Source organism: Drosophila elegans, unplaced genomic scaffold (assembly GCF_018152505.1).
Source record: "Drosophila elegans isolate 14027-0461.03 unplaced genomic scaffold, ASM1815250v1 contig_476, whole genome shotgun sequence".
NCBI classification, from domain to species: domain Eukaryota; kingdom Metazoa; phylum Arthropoda; class Insecta; order Diptera; family Drosophilidae; genus Drosophila; species Drosophila elegans.
This window is the reverse complement of record NW_024545863.1, coordinates 1,029,935-1,041,887: the sequence shown is the minus strand read 5'-3', so window position 1 is coordinate 1,041,887 and position 11,953 is coordinate 1,029,935. Positions and strand designations below refer to the sequence as shown.

General features: G+C 39.1%; 1 protein-coding gene across 2 annotated transcripts; it reads left to right on the top strand.

Annotated features, from left to right (window-relative positions):
- The first annotated feature begins 3,418 nt into the window (after positions 1–3,418).
- LOC108148930 (allatostatin-A receptor) lies at positions 3,419–11,953 on the top strand. 2 transcript variants are annotated; one of them, XM_017276246.2, is made up of 4 exons: positions 3,419–4,654; positions 7,339–7,617; positions 8,336–8,494; positions 11,584–11,953. In XM_017276246.2, the coding sequence occupies exons 1-4, from the start codon at positions 4,100–4,102 to the stop codon at positions 11,677–11,679; spliced, it is 1,089 nt and encodes a 362-aa protein (XP_017131735.1). In that variant the 5' UTR covers positions 3,419–4,099; the 3' UTR covers positions 11,680–11,953. The 2 variants fall into 2 exon arrangements, with proteins under 2 accessions (XP_017131735.1, XP_017131736.1); XM_017276247.2 differs by lacking the exon at positions 11,584–11,953 and adding an exon at positions 10,299–10,388.

The window sequence follows — 11,953 nt, the reverse complement described above, 5'->3', positions numbered from 1 at the left end:
GTGGTCTTTTGTGTGGCATTGCCTCCTTTGTTGAGCACTCCCATGCGGATTTACATTTATTAATTCCCCTGGAAGCTACCGAAAAAAGGGTCACAGACTTCACTCCGGGATATATACAAGTAAATAAAAACATGTGAAAGTTTGCGCAAAAGGCGATAATCCATCATTTTCGTCACAGGTTGAATGCAGCCCACGAACAGTGGCCCGATCTTTTAGCCCGCCTAAGAAAATTGATGTACTTAACATAATATCTTTTCTTAAATGAGCTAGAGTACTTAAACTATATGATTGATTAGCGAAGAATTACTCAAAGTTCAAATCCATTCCCATTTTAACAGGTTGAGGTACGGGTAAAAAAGTAGTAGTTCAAGTATTCCATACTCAATTCAAATATGGTTTGCTTTAACTTTTTGCTTTTAGTTATTTTAAATATGAAATATATTTGCGGATTAAATTTAAAATCTGAAAATGCTGTTTGAATTTGAATCGTTTTAATTTAAAAAAAAAATCATTTAAAACGAATATAAACCAATCAACTGCATTTAAAACAAACATAAGCCATTTAAACCTTATATTACCCACATTTGCTCAATTATCTCAATATAAAGTTAAGCAATTTCATACAGAAATTGTATTAACAAAAAATAAAAACCATTTTAAACCATATATTTTCCATATTAGCTCAAGTATCATAATATTAAATTATGCAGTTTAATACGGATTGAATTATATATATTATTTTTATATATATTTTCTAAAGTAAAATAAAATACTTCGAGTTCCATATCCCAATATTTGTTCAAGCTGCTCAATATATTTTTTCAGAGTTCTACCACCCATTGTAGTGTGTTTAACGACCCTCTGTCCCTGGCAGAGACTTGTAATCCCCATCGCATGATTATGCCAAAAATGAACCAATCCATCGCAGCAGCCGAAAAAGGTTAAGCTCAGTGTCCCTGCAAGATGGGGCTTTTCGATCCGCCACGAGTGGGTGAGTGGGACTATCATGTCGCTCAGGTGGAGCAGCACCCAAACAATTTTGACGCAATGAAATGATTTTGATGAAAAATTAAAAAGCATTTCAATCACTTCGAAAGTTTTCTGACATCACAAAAATTGTTGCTTGTGTTGGGGAAAAAGTGAAAAAGCAGGGGCGAGTGGTACGGAGTGGTATTTTTAAAGGACGTGTGGTTGTGAAGGTTGCGAAGTATGCCACCCAACTCTCATGTCTGGCAGTCATTTATTTAGATGCTAATTTAAGTGTGCGCCTGGAATAATGCTTTCAATTTTTGTTAAAACGCTGCAGATACACTCATGTGGGTGGTTGGAGGATTTAAATTATGTTAACTTTAAGTTTTAGCTAGGTAGTTTAGCATATTTACAGAATGAAATTGGTAAAATATGAAATGGTATACGCCATCAATTAAAATTTTCAACTTATTAAAATGTGCAATAGTAATAACAAAAATAAAACTATTTTAAAGTTCAAATATCAAGCTTTTTTGTGGTAGTTGCGCTTGAGGTCTTTGGTTGCTGCGTTATGATATGCCAAAAATAAAACTATTTCAAAGTTAAAATATCATATTTTTGTAGTAGTTTTGCGTTTGCCATTTTTGGTTGCTGCGTTATGCTATGCCAAGTTTTGAATGCATTTTAAAAATAAAATAAATTGTTGAAATATAGAAATGAAAAATCAAACAACACTCCACAATTTAAAATAATATTTTTTAGTAATACCATTAGAGATCAACAACTTTTTCAAAGTGAAAATACCATATTTAAGCTTTTTTCTGGTAGTTGCGTTTGTTATTTCCGTTTGCAAGGATAGTAAGCAAATTTGTTGAATTACATGAATTTTTTTTGCCATTTCCGTTTGCAAAGCAAAGCTATGAAATTTTTTAAACTAATATGTTATAACATATTGGCTTAACTTTAGTTATGGTAATAATCGTCAACACTTTAAAATATACCTGGCAAACACTTTTCAATTAATTTTCCTTGGCGCTTCCGGTAAATTTTGTTTGCCACCCGCAAAGTATGCAATCAAATGAAAATGGGCATGATGATGCCCCGCTTTTCAGCCAAAATTCTCACAGCTTACCACCGCCTTTGTTGGTCATTTAAATTGGCAATGAAGCTGCATTAAGAATTAAAGACTTCATTAAATCAGCAGTACTGCTGCCCATTAAATAAACATAATTTTCTACCTGGTCAGTGTGCCTTTTGCCTTTTGCTGTTTGCCTTGGTCCATTGTCGTTGGCGATTTCTTGGTTTATTTTTTTTAGCCGCTTTCTGCTGCTGTTGCTGTTGTTGTTCGTAGCGCTTAATTCGCATTTAATCTCATCAGGTTGGCGACGTCCTCGTCAGGTGTGCAGTGAATCATTACACCCACATCAGCGGCAAATGCCGACAGGCCGCCGCAGATTTTGATGGGTGGGTGATGGGCGGTGGTTGGTTAATGGTAAAGAAGGCGTGGCTGACTGCTCAGTCGACGTCGACGTCTGCAGGTGACAGCTCACAGGTGAGTATTGCGCTGGCAGCGGCAATAAAAAGCATGTAAATGAGGCCCAGAACACTGGGCTTACATAGCGAAATCTCCCAGCTGCGGTTACATAATGTTGTGACAAGGTGCTAACCCAGCGTGGATCTGATCTCAAAGCACACAGAGCAAAAATATGTTTAGGAAATTATACGGTGGTTCAAGTTGATTGTTATTTAGCTGTAGTTAGGGGATTTAAATTGTGTAAATTTTTAAATTTTATTAAAATAATGTTACATATGTATTTACAAAAATAGGGTGGTTAAAACATGAGCTAACCAATTTATATTTCCAACTTTGTTTGTTTTTTTTTTTAACAAGAAAGATAGCCAAAAGCTACCATTTTGTAATGGTAATATAAAACAAATTTTTTGAATTATCCAATTGATACTGTTACATTTTTTTTGAGCACTGTGAGAAAGGGGATTACTTGTTATTTTCTCTCTGCCAGCAGTTAATCAGAGAAATTAAGCAATGCTTTTGAAGGGGACAAAGGAAGAGTGGCGACGCCAGCTGTGCGGCCCAAAGCTGACGACATCAGCCAGGACGACATCCCGCTGGGCAGGACAATGGCAGGACCCAGTAGTAGTAGTAGTGATTGCCTCGACAATTGCTGGGCCAACAGCAGTTGGAGCAACAAGAGCAAACATTCCATCCAGGTGAGGGGGATTGAGGCGGGGTATCTGGCACCGGCGGCCACCCAAACCTCCATACACCATACTCACACGCACAACAACCGGCGGCGGCACTGCTGGTTGTTGCTATTGTTGCCATTACTCTGGGTTATTGCTGGGATGGCTGGCGTCGCTGTCGGCGTTTTGCCGCTGCCACTGGCACTGCTGCCGTCGATGCCTCAAAGAGTATAGTATTCCGCAACAAGCTCTACAGCCAGCAATCAGTTGGGCGCTGGAAACGAACGCGTGCAGTGTGGACTCTCAAATTGGACAAAAACCGAGCTAAAAATCGAAACACAAATAAGCACCGGGTAGAAGACTAGAAGAAAATAAAAAATATTGAAACGTTAGAAACGTCTGTTTTTGGTTAGAACCCACCTCCCCCCCTCCCAAACTTTTATGCCATTCGCTTGTCAATAAAAAAAAAGTGCGTGAAAGCGTAGGAAGCGAGAAAGGAAAGACATCATATTGAATTTATGGTGTAGGTGCAGCGACGTGGTTCTCGAGGATATTTTTTGGGGCCATACCCAGATATACACCCGTCGTCAAGGGTGTGACTCGGCCCAGTTTTGGTTGCCTCACCTTTGAACTCTCGTCCTTGTTCCTCGCCTTGTGCGTCCTTTTATTGTTGTCTTACCTTTGGAACAATTACCCTTATCGAAATTGCTTTTGCCACCCGTTACGAGTGAACAATTCCGGTCCGGTTCGGTTCTGTTCGGAGTATTGCGCGTTGATAATTGAATTTTTGTGGCGGCTGCTTTGCGGGAATATCCTAATTGGAAATTTGTTATACGAAGTTCGATGAACTGAATGATAAAAATGAAAATGTCCCCAGACAATCAAGTGAAACTACCCAAATAGTTGTGAAATAAGGTCACCAAAAAACATGGATAACATTACAGAGTCAGCAGCTGAGATGCTGGCCAACATAAGCCTGAATGCCAGCCGAAACGATGAGAACTTGACCTCGTTCTTCACGGACGAGGAGTGGCTGGCCATCAGCGGCACTCTGCCCTGGATAGTGGGCTTCTTCTTTGGAGCAATTGCCATCACGGGATTCTTCGGCAACCTGCTGGTCATCCTTGTGGTGGTTTTCAATAAGAACATGCGATCTACAACCAACCTGATGATTGTCAACCTGGCTGCTGCTGATCTGATGTTCGTGATCCTGTGCATTCCGTTCACGGCCACCGACTACATGGTCTACTACTGGCCATTCGGCAGATTCTGGTGCCGCAGTGTGCAGTATCTGATTGTGGTGACGGCCTTCGCCTCCATCTACACCCTGGTGCTGATGTCCATCGATCGCTTCCTGGCCGTCGTTCATCCCATTCGGTCGCGGATGATGCGCACGGAGAACATCACCCTGATTGCCATCGTAACGCTGTGGATCGTGGTGCTGGTCGTTTCCGTGCCAGTTGCCTTCACCCACGACGTGGTGGTAAGTGGGCCTGCTGCTGTGCCTAAATCTGCTGCGAAGAACACGGAGCAGGCAAATTTATTGCTTTCCATCATCGTCACCTCGTTAGATTCGAGATTCCTCTCGCTGCACGTCAATGGCATATTCCGCCTTCGCGGAGATCGTAATCCAGAAGGTGAACCCTCCTGATACAAATCATTTGCCTCTGCTATACTATATACCCCTATTAAAGATTTTCCCCTTTTAATCTTGCTTTCTGTTTCGTGTTTATATTGAAAATTCAGCTAGACGCCCGATTTGTTTTTGTTACTAAATTGCTATTTTGAATTCATAAATTTTTAATTATAGAGCCAGATAGCCAGCGAGAAACACTTTCCAACTGGCCAGACTCTCTGTGCCTTGCACAATTTCAGTTTCAACTGTTGATCTGAAAGCACGTAAATCATGGCCAGTCGTAAGTCGTAACAAGTGGTCATTATGGAATGGAAACTTTGCGCTTTGTGCGAACTTCGGGCGCACACTGCGTATGATAAATGTCTTGGCGGGTGGCGACCTTGAAGCTCTCCTTTTGGCCTTATGGCCTTTCAGCTTTTATGATCGATGCGCAAAGTGCGAGAAACAATTTAATTGCGGAATAATCGGCCAAAATCATAGGATCAGCGGGCGATATAAAAAATATACTGGAATGATAGTGTGCGTTTGAGTTCTAGGGATTCTTATAAAATTTTATTCTAATTGTACTAAATCTGGCGATTAAATTCCAAATTTTGTATTCAATTGGAATATAAAATATTAAGAAATAATATTAATTACAATGCATATTAAATTGCATGATTTTAATAAATGTTTATATAATAGAAAACATTAAAATAGTTTCTATTTGATTAAAATGCATTCTATTAATGTTTAATATGGTTACATTTAAAACTAAATCAAAAAGGATGAAAACCAAAGCAAATAATATTTAAATGGAGTATAATATATTTGGATTTCCTATGTTTTTTGTGTCCTTGTTATACAATTTATTTTAAAATTTTACGACATTTTCTTCCTGCTTATAAATTGATCAAAGTAATTAAAACTGACGAAATTCCTTAGTTTTTTATAATAAAGACTTTCGATTCGATTACCCGAATTAATCTAACTGTTGTTGTTTGTTGTTTGCTGTTTGTTGTACCACCTTTCTGACTGTTGGATTTCACAATCACGAGCATTCAGTGCATAGGGCTATTTTTCTGTTGACGTCATTAAATAGCCGAGAGGCTTTTTCCCCATTGATTTCCCAGTGCCAATAAAGCGAATCCCACATCACAAACGACCAACTTTTTATTTGTGCGGTCGAGTTTTCTCCGTTTTTTTCTGGCCAAAAGCGAAAGAGTCGCAGTTAATTAAACGAATCGTGCCATCGTCACCCGAACAATGAGCTATTTTATCTATGAGATGTCTGCTCTTCGTGTTTTGTTATTATTGTAACCTAATATTTTATTAAATGGCATTTCACGCTTCGTTATTTTTTCCCGTTCAGTTTGTTTACGCTGAGGGCGGAGGAGAACTCCAGTGGGTCGCATTATTGTTTGCTTATATGTTTGCTTTGCTTTGTCTAAGGATTAAGCTGGAAAAATAGAGGCCGCCAAATTGAATGCTCATATGTGTGCTTTGCTTTCGCTATCTGGATCCCTGCGTGTGCAAATACAAAGAAACAGGCGATAAAAAGGCATAATTAAGTCATGTTTGATCAACATGTTAATTAACAGTTTGCCATTAATTATTTCCATATTACATTGCCAGGCGCACAGAGCACACACGCATACGAGTATATTGTATTATATATGCAAGCAATGAGGGCGCGATTGCGCCATTATCTTTTTATTAGAAATCGATAAGTAATAATCATAAAGGCACATATGTCTGACTGCGTAACTAGATATGCGATCTCCAGGTCATGGCATTGATTGACAGCTGCTGGCTGGTTTTTCTCTCGAACGAGAGAAAAGCCTTAATGGCTTGTCAATTCTATTAAGTCTCTGGGTTTGGTTTTGCTTTTTGTGTGGAACAAAATTAACCCATAAATCAGCGGAGGGTCTGGCCGTGATTGGGTACTTCAGCAGTGGCCTTGGCCACTTGACGCTGCTCAGATTTGAACTCAATTTGTAGGCCAACATTTCGCGTTCAGTGTAATAACAATATCAACAACAGCAGCAACAACAAGGGCGGCTAATAAACAAACATTTTTGTAAGCATTTTCGGGGCATTAACGGCAAGATTTTTTAAATACAATTTTTCAGCGGGTGGCGGGGATTGTAAACAAAATTGTAAACAAAAGGCTGCAAATATTTTTTTTACGATAGGCCAGGCAGTTTATGACCCTCCTAAGCGTCAGCGCATCAGTCTCGTCTAGTCCGTTCAGCCAATAAAGCAATTCTGTGAACCGAAAAACCCCAAATTCCCCCCCGTCCTATCGACCACCCTGCTCCAAATCCAAAAACTCCAGCAGAACAATTTGTCAGCCAAATGTCAGCGACAGAGAAACAAAAGTGAGATTGCGAGTTAGTTGTCGACGTCCGAACTATTCGTATGACAGTTTAGTTTTATTTACGATGTCTGGCTGCCTTGCTGCTTGCCTTCCATGCAACTGTCACCGACAACATGACGTATGCGCAATATTCGATTCACTCACCCCCCCTTCCAATCATCGATTTCCGCAGGTGGAGTCCGATGCCAAGAAGAACATCACATACGGCATGTGCATGTTCATAACGAACGATATTATGGACTCGAGGACCTACCACGTGACCTTCTTCATCAGCTCCTACATGCTGCCCCTGATGATCATCAGCGGGCTCTACATGCGCATGATCATGCGGCTGTGGCGCCAGGGAACCGGAGTCCGGATGTCCAAGGAGTCGCAGCGGGGTCGCAAGCGGGTTACCCGACTGGTCATCGTCGTGGTCATCGCCTTCGCCTCACTTTGGCTGCCCGTTCAGGTAACTCTTGAAACCATAGAAACCTAACCTAAACCTAATTTTGTAATGCATGCTTTTGAACACCTTGAAAATAAATTTTAAAAATATGTTCCTCGCAAATAAACAACACAACAGCTCAAGACTATTTATATTTGTATGGTTTTTTCTTAATCAAATGAATATTTACTTAGAACTCTTAAAGTTATAGACACATATTTAACTATATGTTTAAAATATATATCTGTAATCTAGAAGGCACTTGGATTTATTTATAAAGACGTTGTTTATTTATTAAGTACATACATTTGAACAGATTTTAAAGTGATGTCAGAGGCTGAGACTAAAAGGCTTAAAATTGTTCTTACAAGAAAATTTTAATATATATATGTATAGAATTTTCCTAAACGAATTAAATTTAAAACTTAAAATGTCGTTTCGGACACAAATATTTGTTGTGTTGATATTTCAAAGTTAAGTTGCGAGTAACGTCGAAATGAATAAATTCTTTGACATCACTAAAGTATTCTAGAACATTTTTATATACGCAATACAGCACTGTTAAAAATACAAATTAAATGGAGCAAGTTATGCTTACCCAATTTTAAAGTAGTCAAATAGTTTTTTTTCTTGTTCATATTTTAATCCATTTAAAAACTAGTTTCTATGCTTTCTAAATACTAGGTTTATTTATAAATTCATCTTGAGCGTACATTAAGTTTTTTTCCATTTAATTGGGCAGCTTATCCTCCTGTTCAAGGCACTGGGTGTCGTCGAGATGAACAGCCTCACTAAACTCGTCATCCAGGTCACCGCACAGACACTGGCCTACAGCAGTTCCTGCATCAACCCGCTGCTCTACGCCTTCCTCTCCGAGAATTTCCGGAAGGCCTTCTACAAGGTGAGTGGGTGCCATCGAGTGAGTGGGTTGAGTGGGAGGGTCCTTGAAGGGCCGGCATCTGAGTGCTGGGTCAATATATCGACAATTCGACTGGCGGCGATGTCGGATGAAATATTGTCACAGCATTGTTTTCGCTTGCATTTCATTTGATGCAACTCATTTTTGTCATACATTTTATGTGGGGCATCATATTGATTTGTAGACTGAGAAAAAAAAACAAACCCTTTTCATATTGTATACGATCTATAAACATTCGCATCCGCTCAGCAACATTTCCATTCTCATTCCTAATTAGATTTTAAACGGGTAAATGTTTCCACATCAAATTAAAAATCTTAGATGCAATTGAATAATTAATGATCATAATAGACAGAAGAAACAAAAATCAATCGGAGGGGGCTAAAAGGGAAAAAAAAGTTGCGCGTGTTTTCCCATTATATTTCGACGACCGTTTTAATGAGTTAAGTGTGAAAAACGCGCATACGCCGTGTGGGCTGCAGCATCGGCATCAGCATCGGCATCAGCATCATCATCAAAAATTTATATTTACGATATAAATAGGTAGAGTTTACAGAACAATTTCAGCCTAGGCTGGCCCATCAAACTGGATCATCATCGTCCATCTCGATTTCTCTATTTATATAGCCGACGATTCGCAGCTGCCGGGCATTTAAACAAAGAGCCCCCCCCCTTCTCTTCCCTTCACTTCGCAATGCCCTTGTTATGAAAGAGATATTTTCCATTATTGGATGTGTGTAAAAATCTTTTGTATTGTCCATTTAATGAAGTGCATCGAAGTATTTCTGCGGGGCATTACAGGAATTACGCAAGTACAAATACAAATGGCATTCCACAATGTTCCATGAAATCGCACAATTTGATTGGGCTTTAAATTCCAAATGATTCCCAGTCAGAGTTGGCTATTTAAAGATATGCCCAAATTAGCAACGCATTGAGACAATGGGAAATTACAAGCTTTAGTTTTCTTTTTCGGCTCGGTCTTTTTATAGCATTCCCTTGTATAAATTCATTGACACGAAGTGAAAACAGACGGCTGACACAGGCTCATTCCAATTCAACTCACTTTCGGGACGCATTAATTTCTTTGGTCAGCGGTCATTTGCATAAGCACAGACAACAAAAAAAAAAACAACGTTGCGGGTGGCAAATCACTGGACGTGCCACGCCCACCGCCCACTGCCGCCCCCTCTGCGGGGGGGATTTCGCTTTACTTACTTTTAATTACTTTAGGGAAAAACAGACACAAACGGCTCAGGAAAACCAGCGGGAGAAGAAAGCGACATTGTACTCATCGATCGGAGAGCTTTTGCTTGTGCTACTTCGCGTTCAACATTTCCTTTCAATCATTTTGTGGCTTAATTTTAATATTTTAATTTGTTTTGCCGCTGCGGTGCGTGAGTCGTCCTTGTTTTTGCGCAAAGCTTTTGGCACTTTGCATATAAATTGTGTTCCTGCTGCTGTCTTGGTTTGCCTTTCGCTAATTGATGTGTTTGTCAAGTCATTAAATTAGATTAATTACGTTAATTAAATTTCCGTGCCGATGTTGTATGTATTGTATTATTTTTTCGCTATTGTTTCCTTGTCCACGCCAGCGGCGTGTTTGGAATGCCTTTTCTGTTTATATTTTCCGGATACCACGTGGTCGGGAATATGTCAATCTGATTAATTGGCCATTTGACTGGCCCTTCGATTAGTCAAGCATTTATATTCATGTGTCGAATGTGACCACTTCTCCATTACTCTTTCCCTTTTTCACGGCTTAACCCAATACAAATGCCTAAAGAGTTTGCAATCCAAGAGGCTTGGCATGAGGACAACAACACATCAGGATGTGAGTTCAGAGAAAACTACCTATTAAAATTGTAAGGCGGAGTATATTCTCAATTTTATTTTTTTCAATCAATATTCTTATTTATAATATTTTGTATATTTTTTTAAAATAAAAATAATTTGGCTATGACTTAACTATTTACTATAATTTGTAAAAAAGAGAAATTTCCTTTAAGCTTTCAGACTCTTTTTTAGGCATATTAAATTTACATTGGAACCTTATTTTGCTTCAATTAAAATTATTATTTACAATATTTACTATCATCTTAATTTGAAATATAAACAGTTTTCCATAGGTTACCTCATCTAAAATTTAGTTCACTTCCAATTTATTTTATATTTAAGCTTTAAAAATTTTCCTAATTTTGCTCATTAACAATTTTTTCGGTTAATGCCATTTAAATAAAAGTTAATATGGCTTGAAAAATGTGTTATGCTGAATGATGAATGCATGTTTTTTGCCAAGACCTTAATGCACATTAATATAGATTTGTTTTTTTTTTTTGTACCACATAATAATATAGAATTGCATAACTTTGCTTAAACAAATGTGGTATAAATCTGTGGGTAAATGCCTGCCTTTAAAATCTCCCCCATTGTCCATTATGCCATAATCGAATAATGAGTTTAAGCATAGACAATGTGAATGCATAGCTCACCTAGGAAGCCAAAGACCGTAGCTGCCGACGGTTGAATAGCCGTAATTCATTTCCCCAGAGCCAGTGGCTCTGTTGTTGTTGCCGCCTCTGATGTGACGAGGCACTAATCAACAATTTCAGCCAGTTCAATCAAAGCGCAAATTCATAAATCATTTATATGCAAGCTCTCACTCCTCAATCGACCAGCGAGCCGGGATCCAGAACCCAGTGGTCCCAATTTCCCAGTTCCCAGTTGCCAGCTGGGTCGACTATTCGCTGCTTGTCTGCCGGCATTTCAACACCTCAAACCACTTTAATAATTGAATATTGAATCAAATCTAATCATTCAAATGCAAAGCGACGGCAGCAATCGCAGCAATCGCAGCCAGAGGCTTTGACAAGGGAATAGCTTTCGCCCCACTTCCCATGCCGCATTTTACCCAGAAGTGACTCTGCATCAAGGCACATCATTAATCAAATATTGTGGCCAAACTGTGAATACACTGGGCCATCAGCACTTTATGTATTTTTAGCGTTTAATTCTGCCAATTTTCCATCACTTCCCCTGTTTTCTCAGTCCCTCTGCTTTTGTTCCTGCAGGCCATTAACTGCTCGTCTCGATATCAGAACTACACATCTGATTTGCCGCCGCCGCGCAAGACATCCTGTGCCAGGACCTCCACCACAGGACTCTAAGTGTAATTTCCTAAAGGAGGAGGCCTAACAAGTGAATCTCCGACGGGCAGACGTGGATGGATGCATATGTCCTTTACAGGGAATCAAAATACAAGAGGACCAAATGACCAAAGGACTGCAAAGTGATGCTCTTCAAATGGCTCGATTTAAATATAGGAACTTTACTTTGTAAATACAAATTATCTCTTTTTACAATTATAGTCTAGCAATAAGTGAGTGTCTAAATAGTTATTTATAATATTAGTGCAGCAAGCTTCTTTGCCACTTCGAAAGT